Source organism: Etheostoma spectabile, chromosome 23, assembly GCF_008692095.1.
Source record: "Etheostoma spectabile isolate EspeVRDwgs_2016 chromosome 23, UIUC_Espe_1.0, whole genome shotgun sequence".
NCBI classification, from domain to species: Eukaryota; Metazoa; Chordata; class Actinopteri; order Perciformes; family Percidae; genus Etheostoma; species Etheostoma spectabile.
Genome location: NC_045755.1, coordinates 15,547,065 through 15,564,187, shown reverse-complemented (window position 1 = coordinate 15,564,187; position 17,123 = coordinate 15,547,065). Strand labels below are relative to the sequence as shown.

The window sequence follows — 17,123 nt, the reverse complement described above, 5'->3', positions numbered from 1 at the left end:
GAGGCTGAGGAATAAAAATAAAAAATCTGAGTCATGTCTGCTTTCAGTTGTATAAGTGTCTACATGAGACACAAGCAGAGATACATTATTTGAGCAGGTAAAACTAAAAGTGTATGCATCAAAATATGATGTAGAATTCTGCATTTTATGGAATCATAAAATCACGCTGGATGATACAATCCCAGTAACGTATGGTAAGATGAAATGTCTGACCAATAACTTTACATAAGTTATTATTGTGAAACCAAGCAGAGTGGAAATATATGCCTGGTCTACACTGACCTCTGGTGGAGACATGGAGAACGTGCACACAGAGCATAAAACCATTTTCTATTCAACCTGGTGCAGGTTGAATAGAAAATACTGTATAATAATTAATTTAATATTATTAAGGACCAATATATCATTGAAAAAAATCATGAGTAAGTAGTAGTTTTAGTAAGTATTACCTGCTGTATTTCATCTGGCTGACCAGATGCCCCCGTGTGGCCAAATGGTGACACTACAAACATGTAAGGAAAAGGAATTTTAAGAAGAACTTCATGCAAATTGTTTTGTTTTTTTGTGAGCAAGTACACAAGTACTAGCAACAATTTATTTAAACCCTATGCCTATTTAGAATTGTTTTTAATGGTTTATAACACAAATATTTAACAACAGACCACATCCCCAATGAAGGCCATGAGATTTAGCTTAAAGTTCAGAAAACGACTCAGCCAGTGAAAACAGTTGCACAATGTCTTCTAGTCTAGTTTATAACTACATTATAGTGTGTTGCTTATCAATGCGGAACAGGGGGGATAAAGTAAAGCGTTACCCACAAGCTTTTATATGAACTGTACGCATTAATAACAACAGACACCCCATAATAAATCAAACAGCAGCTTGTCCCGAATACAGCTTTCATGTTGTGTCAAGATTTTCTTTTATTTTGACAGCGTTTCAGAATATCATACAGGTAAACAAGATTTTTGCAAAAGTTAATATATCCATAGTGTTGCATTTCATTAAAAAATAGTTGCACCACTTAGTCTTTGTGACCATCAATAGTACACAGATTCATATTTATAGAGATATTGGTTCAGGGTCTATACACTGCTATAACACTACACAGTGATACTGAGCCGCTTGGGTGGGAGTTTATGGTGTAGCGCGTGCTGTTATTTTAACACACACATTTTATAATTTTTTTTTTTTACACCTTTAGATGTTTGTTTTTTTTGTTCTTTTTGTTTTCCATAGCAAACTACTTACAATTTGACTCAATGGAGACAGTTCAGATGTGGAAAGTAGTGAGTTGTGCAAATGTTGAGCAACAATACGCACATTTTTTGTTTTTGTGTCAAACTGAAAAAAGAAGAAGCACTCTAGTCAAATGATGCATGACTGATGTTGCAGTATGTAGGTAGCATTTGTAAACTTTAGTTTACCAAATGTCAAATTTAGTTTTGGGCCCTTTTCTTATTATATTGATCTACAAGCGATTGAAGGTCCTGAAAACGCTTTAAAGTCAGCAGCTTATTCCTTGTGTAATTGGAAATTACAATGACAAACATAATGATTTTGCTCCTTGTGCTCTTCCTTGACTTTTCTTCTGGGCTTATTTTTTCTGTTGTTAGCTCCTGCAGAGGAAAAACTGCCGCTCAGAGTTGTCACACCTGCAGAGAGGGTGCAGATGCTGAAAAGATTTGTTGATCTAAAAATTGAGAGTTTGCGTAAAACCCTGCCCCGAACATCAAGTGTTCAATCACAACTTAGCAACTGTAACTATGGACTGCAGGCCCGTTAAACTTGGTATTACTCCACATTTTGAAGCAGTGCGCACAAGTAATTATCAGCATATTCTTCATTTCCAAAACCCAAATCACAGGAGCTGAAGTGTAAGAAAAGGACTGAACAGTGTCTGCTTTAATGGGAGCTGCAACCGTTAGCGCGTCCTGCTTGTTCATTAGCTAGTTAGCAGCTCTGTCCTGCTCTTTATTGGAGTGACATTCTAGCAACTCCAGCGTACATTACCTAAGAGAGCATTTGCCAACTTCATCAGTAAGTCCTCATCCTAAAAGACTTTCCTCTTGTAACGATAAAAGTAAAAACATACTGTTTTATACAAAAAAGCCAAACCGTGTTATATGAGAATGAAATAACAGTCTGATCTTAAATTCTTTAGGTACTAAAATACTAATTAGCTTCCTACCCTGCAATAAAAGAACAATGCGTGTCCGCTATTGGATCATTAGACCGCGTTGCCAGACCTATCTCCACAGCGTTGTGGAGTAAGGTCTTGCTGCTACAACACGGATACAGTACATCCTATGAAAATGCTCTGAGTTGTTTGCATTGCTTTAAACCAATCACAAACGTCTCGGGTGGTGCTACACTCCGCACGCAGCGACGGTGGCTCTGGAAAAAGGTCTCGGGAATGAACTTGTTTTGGTGAAACATTTGAACCCCGCAAAAGAAAACGCCACATAAAATATTAAATGAAGTTTACTGTTCAGAACCAACATCCAAGCAGGCATGCCTTATTGCACGATGACATCCTGACACCCTGACGTCCAGCTCACGCGTCAGCCTTTATCCTGGAAATATGCTTCTGTTGATGCAGACTAAATGATCATTAACTGGTGAGGACGCTAACGTTTTGGCTGGGACATTACCATTAATATAATACATCCATGAGCTTTACCCTCTTTCAGCACCATATCATAAAAGTAACCATCAAGTAGATATTTAGGATCCTTTTTGGTTGTAAGATTTGTCAGTTTCCAACCAACATGGAGCTAAACATTAGCTTAATTAGCTTGCTAGCTACTGCTGATACAATCTGCCAGGGACAGTTGTCCTTTCAGCTGCCAAAATCATCAGTTTCTTTCTGAAAACAAGGACCCATTTTTTCAAAAAAATTACAAACAATTCTGAGTTGTAAATTTTGCCACTGTTAACATTGTAAACCGCACGTGGGTCGTGCCAGAAAGCTTGACAGGCATAGCAACAGCAACTAAGGGGGGGCACGCTTTAGGAAAGGTCAATTGTCAGGTTGCATAAGTGTACACATGTACACATCAAACTGCTTGCAATTCTGGGGCAGGTATCCTGAAAATGTATCTAATCTACAGGGAGTTTGGCGTGGAGATGGACTTGTTAATATCACACAGTGTTGACAGATTCACCTAAAACAAATCAAGTTCAGCCGCTGACAGTTGCTGTGACAGGTGCAACCTCTTCTCAGCCAATCTGGAAATGCTTCATTTTCAAATTGAGGGCATTTATTCGTTCAAGTCACAGTTTGTTAGTCGTGCAAGCTTTTGACAAGTGAGATTGACTCCTCGACAACTTAATCTCAGATTTTTGTTATGGGTGCAAAGCTCTGCTCTGTGCTGACATTTGAATACACCATCTCAGATGAGAAGTTATCAAGGAAATGACTAGTGTCAGACATAATGAAAACTATCATGACCCAAAATCAACCACTTGCACAAATAAAGATCGTCAATACCTCTGACAATAGACTTACTTAACACATATGCCTGTGAAATAAATTATATATTTCACTTTATCCCACTCGTAGCTGGAAAAATACAGTTTATTATTTATATCTGTAAAGTGGATGTTGTATAGCAGCCTGTTTTGAACCAGGACTTAAAAGCCAACCTCTCTGTCAGTCTAAGGCACTCAGCCCCTCGGCCAATATCACGCGAGCTCCTCCTTTTACCGTCCGGCTGGACACCACTGCCGCGGATTGCTTTGTTCGTTAAGCACAGCAAATGAAAAAAAAAAATGGATTGACCCCTGCTCAACTCGGGATGATTCAAGCGCAAATTGATCGTGAAAACAACCGCAGCAGGCCTGCCGAAAGCCCAAACTGTAATCACAGGGCTCAACGGGAGTGTAGAAGAGGGAGAAGTTGGTGTGGTGAAAATTCTGCTCCATGTCACGCATGGACTACAATTTCCATCATGCTCAACTAAGGTTCTGTTCTCTTAAAGATGATCTTATTTACAAAATGATCCCACATATTCATATTCATTATAATATATATGTCTATAATCATCTGATAGATTCAAGATAGATTCAGGCCCATACAGTCTCTGTTAAGGCAAAGTTCTGTTGATGAGTAGATTTCATCTCTGCTGTCACTCATTGTTCCATTCGCTCTCATCAAAAACAGGCAAACTTTCTTTTTAACATCACATTTCATAAATTGTGAAGAGATATATATATATATATATATATATATATATATATATATATATACTGGATATCAAAAAATCCAATCACAACTGTCAGTTGTCTATATTTGCATGTTCGTCCCCCAGTTCTGCTTGAGGAGAACTCAAAATAGAGTTCTTTAAAGTTTTTTGCCGCCCAAACGATTCCTCGCCACGCTAAACACACATTCCACTTGATCTTCCATTCTTTTTTTTCTTTTCTTTTTTAAAGTGGATGATTTTTTCCAGTTCTTAAGGTGGTGGGTGTAAAATATTTCTCAAAATAATTTAGAGTACAATATCATAAATAAAACTCTAAAAACACGTGGTCCAGATCACCCTGCCCCCCTTGGCTTCGGACTCTGTGGTCTATGGTTGAACGGGATGGAGGGGGGGGGGGGGGGGGTGGTGCTAAAGGAGCACAGGAAGGTGTGAGGATGGTGGTTTGGTCCACATGCAGTGGTTTAGTTTAGCTGAGTTTGGCCACTGCCTCCTGCTGGAGCCGCGGTGTTATCTGCTCAGCGTGGACGGGCCTGTGTGCAGTGTGCTGGCCAGCTTGTCTGATCCAGGAATCTTCCAAGGCCCAGGAGAGACCGTAGCCTTCCTCCCTGCTGCGCTGCCGCTGCTGCTCTTGTTGGGAAGGCTGGGCCGGCTCTCTCCCAGGCCCCTGTCCAGTTCCCTGGGCCTGGGTCTGCTCTGCTCCGACTCCACCTGCTGCCCTCCACTGTAACGTTCCACATCTTCCCTGCTGTTCCCGTTAGTGTGCGGGAGCTTGGAGCTGCTGGGAGATTCGGTGCATTCTCTGTTGTCCTCAGTAAATCTCTCCTTGGACCTCCCTCTGGTGCTCCTGGAAGGTTTGAGCTCCCCGCTCTGCCACTCCTTGCCCACTTCCCCCTCAGTAGGGGGCTGAACCCTGTGCCCCTTGTGGGTGGACCTGCCACCCTCCTTCTTGACTCTGCCGCTCCCGCCGGTTTTAGCCGCTCTTCTCCCCTGGCTGATCGGATCTGGATTTAGCAGCTCTGCCTTCTGGGGGCTCTTCGAACGCTCCGTCCAGCTGTCTCGTGCCACCGGGTCTTGAGGGACGTCCAGAGGCGGCAGATGAGGTGGGTCGGGGGCCGGGGCCAGATGAGATGAAGGCGATGACATGGAAAGGCTGTCGATGGGAGGGGCTATTTCCGACAGGCTTGGGGAGGCTGAAGGGCAGGCATCCCATGGGGCGGCATTATCTGGAAAGCACACGCTCACAGTCAATATGTGAAATCTCAGTCACACACACACACACACACACACACACACACACACACACACACACACACACACACACACACACTTGAAAACTTGCACGCATGCCACTGCACAACCAAACACTTAATCAAAACAAAAATAATCAACACAGCAATCACTCCTACTCTAATGCTTTTAGCTTGTAAAGTAAATATCAGAGCAGCACTACAACCTACTTCCGAACATGTCACAGGGCACCACCATTTCTAGACAACATCAATCTGCTTCCCATAGCTCTCTTTAAAGCCCTGGCCAATCTAAAACCTTGGCGGAAAATCGAAAACAGGTTTAATGAAATGGATGATGTGCCCAATAGGATGGTGCTTTAGCGAGAATGAAAACCTCGAGGGCAGGGAGTCTCTTTCTCTCTCTCTCTTAAGCCCAAAGAAGTCTGTATCCAGTGTAGCAGCTGCGGTGAATCTACAGTGCGCTCCTCCACAACTCTCCACTCTCACGGACTGTTAGCTTCTGTTTCTGCACCGATGAGTCTCGGTCCCTCGGCCATCAGTCATTTTCAGTGGGCTAGGCAAAGGCAGAGCTAGCTACACCGGCGCCAAAAGACCCAATTATAAGCAGCGCCGGAGCATATGAGATCCAGGACTAAAAGGGAGTACCTGGTCCTTGGATCATCTGGATTAATCTGGTCTTTTACCCAGATTATGCCTGGGACTATGAAGTTCATAAAGGGCCCTGTGTGTGTGTGTGTGTGTGTGTGTGTGTATACAGTACTGGTATGGTGTGTGTTGGACTTAAGAAACCTGTGATTATCACATGCTGTTAACTGTCAGCTCCGTTAAAGTTCTGGTCTTGCTTATGTTTCTGCTGATCACCGCCTTTACTCGTCAATCTTTTTTAAGTTTAATTCTTAAACCTGCAATAGGTGATATTTTGACCACTTGGGGTGAAGCGGAAACCATGTGTGAACATACCACAGACATATCATCACCTTAGAAGTTATTATGGTGGAACTTTAAAGGTAGACAGTTGTCTAATTAATTCCACATCTAGCAGACACAGAGCAGCATTAGCAGCAGTAAAAACGATGAGCCGAAACAAGCTAAGCTCCATAGAGCTAAGGGGAGCTGAAGTGAATTCTCTGTGGGTTCATCACTGCGAGCAACCCCTTTCACATTATAAGCAGTTATTGTTGTTATAAAAATATTGATTAAGGCCCCTTTAAAGTATTTAGAATTATTTATTTTTTTTACTTTAAATTGAAGAGAACTCAGGGGATGTTGGTAAAGTCTGTTCAACGGTCTTTTGGTTTCCAATTGCAACAAATACTTGTCTCTCTTGATAAGTTTGAAGACTACTGCTGTGAATTTCACATGTTAAAAGGAGAACTTTACTGATTTCACATGTTGAAGTCAATTTACAGCCTGTGAATGTAGCTTTGTCAAATCTGGGTGATATTACTTGGAGGAACAAAAACACACACAATGCTACACACAGACAGGCACACAATAATATTCATGCACATGCCCACAACCATATGTTTAAATGCAAACATTACACTCTTTTTATTCTTAATATTTTGTTCTTTATTTTGCATTCAGCTGTTCCTAAAGAGCACACAGGAAGCAAAACTGACTTTCTCCTTTGAACACTCCTATGCTAATGTTTTAAATTGCCAAATTAATCACCATAGATGATTTGCATAACCTTCCACTATGCAAATAAAGGGCCTGTAAACTGCAAGTGATGAAATGCTGAATCAAGCCCACACAGAACACAATATGTGAGTTAAAAAGCTGCTTCTGTTTTTAGGCAGCATGGGAACACAAAAGATCTCTGATGAAGGACCGCAGGAAGACTCCTTGTGTACATATTTCAGGGCTGAAGAACCACCCGAAGGCAAGAATTACAAAACCCTTCCACACAGAGAGATTAAATCCCTGGCTGAAAAAGGAAACAGGCAGAAAAAGAGCCAATATGGGGAAACAACATCACCCTCTATTTCCAGTGGTTAAGGACTGGATGGTGACTGCCAAGGCCAAACACTGGAGTGCTGCGGCGTTACTCTGAAATAACTTCCTAAAAAGCGAGCATTGTGCTGATGCAGAAGCCAGAAGGGAGTGACGCATCAGAGGTTTATTACCAATGTGTCTCAAAAAGAAATGTCCTCTTACAGGCTCAGTTTGTGCCGCGCCGGGATTTCACTGGGTGAATAATCGGCCAAAATATTTCAGGTTCATCTCCTATGGCTGACTCAGGGTGAAGGGTATTGCTTTATTTTTGTCCTGTAGGTAACTGTTGATTTATGTTTTGAGGAGGAGAGTTATGTTCACTAATTTTACAACCTCCGCCTTGAAGCGATATTTGTTGATTATTCCTTAAGGCAAAAAGTCTTCAATTGTATTTGGGTTGTCAAAGGTTATAAGACAAGTTGTTTTGATATGAAAGTGCTAAGTGCATCTTCAACAGGTTGTTACAGAAAAACAACACAGAAAACCACAGCACAGAAAGCCAGGGTTAAGTGAAGAGAAAAACATTCGTATGGTCACAAACCGTGTCTTTAGAGTGGCCCATTAGGAAGATATAGGGGGAGCCATGCTTGTCACTTTTCATGCACATGGAGAGACTGGAAGATACCATTCCTATAGAAGGGGAAGTAACAACCTAGACCAATCAATTAGTGATAGGTCACTGAAATGGACAGAAGATAAACTAGTGTTAGTCAAGACAGAAGAGAAATATAATTAGGTTTTTAACAGCATAGTGAAATACAGAATCTAGTGAGCATATAAAGACTGAAGATATAACATGAATGTAGGTGCATGCCAGAACAACGTTATCAAGAGTTAAGGTGATATTAAGACAGTGAAGAACAACAATCTATTAGTTAAGAGAGAGAGGTAAGAAATGATCCTGAAGACAAAGAAAGTTATGTTACTTTTAGTTTTGGTACTTACCGTACTCTGGGACCTGCCCCGTACCCCTCTTTAGGAGGAGACGGACGCGTCTGCCTCCAGACTTGATCAGCTCGATGGCCCTGGCGTGGGTCATGTCCCGGGTGCTCTCTCCATTGATCTCAATTATTTGGTCCCCAACCTGGATGTCAGGAAGTGTGGGACAAAGAATAAAAGAAGTTGTAAATATCTGTCAGAGAGGAAATGTGCAGACTGACATGTTTTTTAGTTCAGATTTCAATCTTACAAAGTCCGAATAAATGTTTTGTCTTATGTTTTATGTTATATTTTTTTTATGTTCTTTCATGCTCCTGGGCAAAGCAAATTCCCATAGGGACAATAAAGCTTTCATTCACTCATAAAAACCTAGTCTTGCACTGCCAGACCTTCCTCCGCGATGCTGTGGAGGAAGGTCTGGCTAGCCCACACAGCATTCCGGGAGAAAAACGTGCTCTGGTTAATTGGCATTTCTTTAAACCAATCACAATCATCATGGGCGGCGCGCCAGACTGAGGAACAGTGCCACTAACAATTAGCCTCAGGAAGGAACTTGTTTTGGTGAACATGTGTGCGTTCAAAGATTGTTTTAGTCGTGCAACGGAAAACTCAGATTGGACAGATAGTGTAGCGAGCTGTTTGGATTTAGCCTGCAGAGATCTGAAGAGCAGTTAACTATAGTCCTCATAAATCCATCAGAGTTTAAAATTCCAACACAAAGAAAGCAAGAGGTAACGGACATCCGGCCGAAAAGAGTGACATCCGGCGGAATTTCTGGCAACATCGGAGCAACCTCGGAAGTGGAACGTCATGGATATAGACTGATAAAAAACTATACGGACAGGGGTGTCCACATACTTGTTTCTACATTTGGCTCGGAGTGGCTTTTTATGGCCTTAGTTAAAGTAAAGGAAATCAAATGCTACATCATACAATGGTATGTTAGACAACAATGTGCTTCTGGCTTTGTGACAACAGTTTGGAGAAGGCCCACTTCTGTTTGAACATGATAAGGCACCCTCTGCACAAAGACAGGTCCATAAAGACAAAAGCTTGGCCTCGGAATGAAGAAAGTCGTCTTTTAGCTGCAAACAACTTTAAGAAACTTTGTTAATTCATTGACAAATACTGTGTGACTACAGAGCAGCCAAGCACTAGATCAGGACTGAAGCGGAGTATCATTACAGCTCTTTATCCGGTTACTGTGAAGCACTGGGGGAAACCAAACTGAAATTGCTAACCGGCCCTGCACCACTTCACATCTGGAACACAATCAAAATAAAATATGAAGATTATACTTTTTGTGCATGAACAGCATTTAAGGACCCTTGCAATGTGTAAACTGTAGAAATAATTAATAGCGTAATAACATATATTAGGTGCCATATTGTTACTAGTACTAGTACATACTAGTTGACAAAGGTTAAAAAAATAAGATAAGCAGATTAATGAAGGTGTTTGCATACATGCTACGATTGAGTGATGTGACAGGTTTTTGAAAAGGAGCCCACTAAATATAAGATTCAATATCAACAAGCTCCTTTTGTAATAGATGACGATTTAGTGATTTATATGGATCACTATGGATCTTTAATTCTCTGGCTTTCCCATGAGCTTCCGTAAGCGCTAATTAGCATTACCAGCCATGAACTGGTGTCAGCTTATAACTAACTGGGGCCGTACCTTCGATGGAATTATGGACCCCTTCTCATGGGGGTCCTATGGAACATGTTAGGACACTGTGTCCTATCAATAACCTGCCCATTTCAAACCAGCGTAACTGCTGCACCTCAGTTAACCATCTTTCCTTTTGGTGACAATGTGGATGGGTCAAACGTCAGTCCTCCCTCCTTCAAGACTCTCACGTCTCAGCCCTTTGAGAGACAACTCCAAGATTGACTAATGGGGAGGATTCATGGGGAACAGGACAAAACACGCCGGCCAATTACGCTTACAAATGGAGAAGTCCTCCGGTGATGGCAGGGGTAATTTGAAAGTCAGGAGCGGACTTGAGTCAAGAGAGGGGGAGTCATTAGGTGTCATTACAGGGGCCTGAAGAGAGGTAGAAGGCAAGATGGTTTGATCATTAATCCTCACCTCATAACAGCAGAGGAGAGTGATCTCCATTTTCGTCTTTAATAAAGAGGGAACTGAAGTTGAATGGATGGCACATGAATGCTGAGCACAGGGAGTGTGAGGTGGAAATGAAGCAGGAACGGCTTCTATTGCAGCTGATGCCCATGCACAACTTAGTCTTTAATTGATGGTTTAAAGCTTAGATAGGTAATTAAATGTGCTGAATGATTATCCGTAATAACCAATCACTTCATACAATTTTCTTAAAAGCTTCTGCACTGCCACTAAAAAAAGGCCGTTAGAATTGGTTAGTGTTTGACGAGCAGGGTCAAAGTAGATATATTTTTCCTTCTTGAAGATGTGACAAAGTGCCTGTTAGGAGAAATGACTGAGAGACTGCAGTGAGTCACAGTGCCAGTAAACTTTTGATTCCTGCACCTTGAAATGTCTCAAAATCAAAATGACAAGCATGTCAAATGCTTTTTAACCAATTCCTTACATTTACTTAAGTTAAGAGTTAATGTCGATTCCTCTCTGCATCCGGCAGTATGGATCAAGGACTGTTGGAAGCCGGATCAAAGAGTGGTCTCTGCACCTTGTTCTCTAAAATCTATTTAACAGCAGTACCCTACCAGCAGGGTTACTGTCTGGCCATTCCTCTGACTAAGTGGAGAAAAGTAACTTGAGTATTTCTTGCTACTTTATACTTTCACTCTGCTACATTTCTAATGGAAATATTCTAGTTGTTTTACTTTACTGAGTTTATTTGACAGCTGTAGTTACTTTTCAGATTGAGATTTTACAAAAAACGTACAATAAGCTTATAAATAAATACATAAAAAGACTAGGGGTGTGGAGTTAGAAAGAAGTGTGCACACCAGACCGACTAAAGGCTACATGAGCTGCTAGTAGCATAACACACCCAAATCTCCAACTGAGCTATGGGCTGGACTAAAATACCAAACTGTATTTAACATTATTAAACTTACTAGCTTGACCTTGACCAGCTATAACACTAAAATACTACTTAGATGCATTAGTATTAACAATCTCATTTCTAAAATAGGAAATAATGTTTCAGCCACAGCAGCCCTTTTTCTGAAGTATAATTACGTTTACGTTCAATACTTGAAGCACATTTTGCTGATAAAAGCTTGCACTTACACTGATATAAGGTTTTGAATGTAGGACTTTTTATTTTGTAAGAGTATGTTTAGATTATTGTTTGGATACATTTTAATTAAGTAAAGGATCCAAATACTTCTTCCACTGCTGGTCAGACATCACAGCAGCTTGTATGTGAAATTTAAAGGAGAATTCCAGTTGATTTCATCACATAGCTCTGTTGTTTGGAAATTGAAGTGGAGCTCTAGAGGGATTCCCTCCTCCTCTTCCACCTGCATCAAGGCCCACTGGACTCCATCAACTGCACCAACGAGGAGGGAAAGTAATATCTCTCCCGGGGGCATTTTGCACACATTATCTTTGACAGGTTCATTACATATAATGAATGTAAAGCAGACCGATGCTACCAGCTCCAGACATAAAGATCAGAGAACATGCAAGGAACAGAAAAAGAGAAAGTGGGAGATCAAGAAAGACGTGAAAAGCTACTGTGGAAGTTACAATTTATGATGCTAGCAGCAAAGCACTTTGAGCAAATGAGGGGAACTTTACACGGCAGTGGAATCAAGGGCTTTATTTAAATTTCCATAGTAGTATTTTATTCCATATTTATAAATTCTGAAAATATGTGTCTGCTTTCTCTGACCAATAGTACAGAAGCAACTATAGCTAGAGGGAGAAGTGTGCAGCTATGCAGACAGGAAAGTACAATTTAAGTTGGCCCACTTAAATGTTTTATCTATCTTTAACTTTCTGAATATTATCTGCTACTAAATGCAAAGGAGAGATGTGTTTCCCGAACTTGGAAGGAGACAAACTTCTAAAAACCTCTCAGCTACGAAAAGGACAAACCATATCTGAATTATTCTGACAGATTATTTATTAACCAGCTCAGAAAAAAAGTTGCTGTTGCAGCTTTGATAACATCAGACAATTACAGTGATCTTCTGCCATGCAATCCAGGACGACAGAAAGCAGCTTAACCTTCAAATGGGGTGTAGTGGCTCACTTAAAGGAAATTACATCATCAGACCTACCCTCATCCTCCCGTTGCGGATGGCCGGTCCGTCCTCTGCCAGGCGTAGGACAAACAGGTCCATCTTGTACTCCCGCCCTCCGCGGATGCTAAAACCAAAGCCTTTCACACTTTTCTCCAACTCCACTGTGAAAAAGTCGAAGTCCTGTGAAAGCTGAGACAAGCATAGATCAGATGTGATTAGAGCCGATGTTATCAGAGGAGAAAATGGGCCAATAGTCTCAGGACTCAGCAAAGAAGTAAAAAATGGAAGGTAAATAACACATAACTTGATATGTGTTATTGAGAATGATATTATCACCTTATTATATATAAAGGTACACATGTAAACAAGGGAGCTGCTCAAGAGATAAACATTAAAAATATTTTCTTTTAAGTATCGAGCAGTATCTGTTAGATGTGCACTTTGTCTGCTCAGTTTTACTATAACAAACAACACCAAAGGGGAAAATGAAGTAAAGATGGTGAGTCAGGCGTTCTCTAAAAATGCAGTATTACATACAAACTGCCTGTAGGCTGGGAAATAATGTAACATAGAGTTACAATAAATTGAGGCAGACAGTGTCAGCTCTAAGTAGAAATATATGCATACAAACGAGGAAAGAAATATAGAGTGTAAACAAACAAGTAATTAAGGGGTAGCCTGGAGTCAAAACTTTACTGTATATCCATTTCCACAAAAACAATGAGGCCACAAACTGAAGAAATCAGGTCAGTGCAAACTAAGCAAAATCAGTAAAGACTGAAAGAAGCACTTGCACTGCAGAATTAGTGTATGGCTATATAATCAGATGAAATTAGCTTATCACACATACATTGGCATAAATATTGGACAATAAGTAACGAGGAGTAACAGCTACCAGACATATGTTGTGGTCATTTAGAAACAGTGTCATCATTACATTGTTTTTCCAGCAGAGAGCACTGAAAAGTTGATTTTCTTGCCGTAAAATGCCCCACTCAGCACATATCCAGGTCACTGTGACCAAATGTAAAGCAGTATTAATAAATGTTTTGGCCACTTGAGGGCAGAAGAACAAACTGTAAACACAACACTGACATACTTTTGCTTTTTAAAGTTGTGGCTTTTAGTTTGCTTTCCAACGTTTCAGCAAACAGCAGCCTATTTACACATCTAGCGGGCTCAGTTTCTGGCCACCCGATGAATTGTTCTGGTCTCCACAAGGCTCTTAAGTTGCTTAAATGCTCCCCTATGTTCACCAGCTGGCTGCTTACTTCATCTGTCTGTTGTTTGGTACTGGGCAGGTAGTGTACATAGGGTTTATAGAGCTTTTTTGTTAGTGAAGACTGCTGCCTGCTGCTGCTGGAAATGCTTAATATGAGCCGTGAGAGTAAACTAAAACAGTAAAATTGCAGGCTGTAAAACCAAATCAATGGTTTTCTGCATGAAGGACTTAAAGGAATGTGTAGAGTGGGGTGATAATTCTCTGCGGGTACATCACTACTAAGCAGCAACTTTCTTTTCTTTCTTTTTAAAGATTCTTTTTTGGGGCATTTCTAGGCCTTTATTGACACAACAGTTGAAGAAATGAAAGGAGAGAGTGGGGGGGGAATGACATGCAGCAGAGGGCCGCAGGTCGGAGTCAAACCCGGGACCCACTGCGTCAAGAAGTAAACCTCTATATATGGGGGCCCGCTCTACCAACTGAGCTATCCAGGCACCCAAGCAGCAACTTTCACATCAGACAAAGATATTTGATCCATTGTAAATGTACATATATTGATTAATGCAGCTTTGAAGGATCTTATCTCCTTATTCTCAAATATTTATATTGTCATCTCCCTCAAAGATCCGTAGGGCTCTAGATGAGAATCACATCTTCACATCCTTACTTGAACTGGTGGCATTCGGTAGTCCGGGATGGTGAACTGCCTGGTGTCAGTAGCTAGCTGTCTGTAGTCGAGCAGTGGCGGGTGTCTGTAGTCCAACGTGGGTGGCTGCCTGTAGTCTGCCACAGGAGGGTGCCGGTAGTCCACCGGCGGCTGCCGGTAATCTGTGAATGGCGGCTGTCTGATGTCCGGTTTAACATCTTGCCTTGCTTTCACCTCTGACCTGTAACTAACAGAACAATCAGAATGAAGGAAGAACTTCCAGGAGGATTTATGTTCCTGTCATCATTATCTTTGGATATGTTACATAACTTTTGTTATGTTTCGGCGCACTTAGCATGCTGTGAAAATAATGCTTTCTGGCAAACTTCTGGGTCTGATAGAGACGGCTTGTTTTGGTTATTATTGACAGCCATTAAACATGACTTAAGCGAGGAAATTAAACTGATTTTCCTCACACATCACATGAAATGTTTATGATGAAAACAAGTTCCGTCAGAGACTGGTGATGCTGAGTACAAAGTGATTGAGGCACTGTGTAAAGCTGAGGGGAAATGCAATGACATAGTAGATTTTCGACCCCTGTAGTTGTTTGTAAAAAATTCAACAGATCTCTATAAAGACAAAATTTGTGTAAATAATTTAGTCCATAAGAGTTAAGTGATGTTATACAAGAAAGAAAGGAGGAGAAAGAGAGGGTGAAAGATGACTAAAGAGAGAAAGTGAGATAGAAAAAAAGGAAAAAGTGGAAGAAACTATAACAATAGATGACGAGATAAAAAAAAAGAAGAAAAGTTGAGAGAATGGGGACAAAAGTATCTGATTCACTCATACCTGTACTCTCAGAGGAACAGTGTTTGCCCCAGAGACAGATAGAGGGCTTGTCTATAAAAAAATGCTTCACTGCATCAGAAAATCAAGACAGCTGCAAATGTGACACTGTAACACTGCACGAGGTTGAAACAGCTTTCATCATAACTGTTTGCTGCCACTTTGAGAAGAACTTGTCATGCTCTGTAACCTGAAATCCTTATCAACAGTGTTACCTGCTCTCGTGGGTGTAGGTCTGAGGAGGAGGGGCGGGCAGCTGGGTCACAGGGCTCTGGTGAGGCATGAGATTGGGCTGGTTAACCAAAGGGTCGGGCTCTGTGACTGCTGGGTTGGGCAGTGAGGCAGTGGTGCTTGGCTGGGTCTTCGGGCTGTGCTGCTGGGCCATGGGGCTCTGTTTCTCAGAGCTAGGGGCTGATGGGGGATTGCTGCTCTCTGGGATTCAAAAAGAAGCACAAAAGCATTGGACAAACATGTACTTTTAAGCTTTATTTAACAAGTAAAAGTCTTTTTTTTAAAGCTTAAACCTTCATGAAAAAATGTTTTGGGCCACTTGTGGGCAGCCAGCAACCTGTGAACACAACATTATCACATTATAAAGTTTGTGCTAAGCGAACATTTTTCTTATTTACACATCCAGAAGACATGAAGAAGTCATGTTTTTCTTCTTTCCACCTGGTAAATCTTAGTCCAATATTTAGCCTTCTTCAAACTCTGTTTGGGTCAACTCAGCTACCAATATCTGTCTCTTTTGGCTCTCAAGTGTATACAGAGTTTTTCCTTACTTTTTCTTTATTTGTTTAATTTACAAAAAATGGGCCTGCTGTGTCCAGAAACGACACTAGTAGAGCGTTGAGAGTGAACCAAAAGAGTAAAGTTGCGGACTGTAGACTTGCTATAAAGCCCCACAAAGCCAAGGGGAGCTGCAGATGGGTGATCATTCTCTGTACGTTCATTAATATGCAAATTGCACTACCCATATTCACAATAAAAACAAAATGGAAACTCACTCCACTATTACTAATAGTCAAAACCTCCTTAAAGTACCTTTAATGTATCTTTGAATAAGAAGGTCTTTAAATGTTCATGAAAGGCATAAAACTGAAATGTAGATAAAAGGTGTGAAAGTCATTCCTCAGTCTTAGATATACAGCTATTCTTGCTTGCTTTAGTTATTTTATGCCAGTTATCTGTTCTAGGGGGCCAAAGAAACTTGAGAGTGCAGCATACAAGAATCCCTAAGAAACTGACATGACACCCAATTCTTAGAAACATAGTCATTGTATATTCTGTATTGCTGCAACCACAGTAATAGACAGCAGCTCTGTTCAAGCCCTTGCATGCAAAAGTGTTGATTCAGTGAAGAGAACATGCAGACCAGAGGAGAACACCACTCATGAATGTGACAAGTGACAGTTAATCTAGAAGGAATCACATTTTGCAAAACTGAAATTACAACTTTGATTTAATGGAGCAAAATCAATTACTGTCATAAATCATTGTCTTGTATAGTATTACAGTTTTAAGTTCTCGTCTATCATGGCCATGTGCCGGGTGCGTATCCACGTGTTCTCTTACCCTCCTGGGGTATGATCTTCAGGGTGACGCTGAGGCCCGCATCCTTGATCAGCTTAACGATGTCGGCGTGCGGCATGTTGACGATGGACTGGCTGTTCACTGCCAGTATCCTGTCTCCCACCTTCAGCTTCCCGCAGCGGTCGGCCGGGCTGCCCTCAATGATGCGGCCAATTTTATGCGGCACAGCTGTTGGAAGATTCACACACACACACACACACACACACACACACA

At 41.2% G+C, this 17,123-nt stretch overlaps 1 protein-coding gene across 1 annotated transcript in view; it reads right to left on the bottom strand.

Annotated features, from left to right (window-relative positions):
• Positions 1 to 900: 900 nt before the first annotated feature.
• Positions 901 to 17,123, bottom strand: part of magi2a (membrane associated guanylate kinase, WW and PDZ domain containing 2a) — a gene marked incomplete in the record, with an annotated part of 285,654 nt that continues 269,431 nt past the window's right edge. Inside the window, 6 exon segments of the mRNA XM_032505476.1 lie at positions 901 to 5,434; positions 8,405 to 8,543; positions 12,637 to 12,789; positions 14,490 to 14,715; positions 15,533 to 15,749; positions 16,893 to 17,078. Coding sequence (XP_032361367.1) covers positions 4,719 to 5,434; positions 8,405 to 8,543; positions 12,637 to 12,789; positions 14,490 to 14,715; positions 15,533 to 15,749; positions 16,893 to 17,078 — 1,637 coding nt within the window.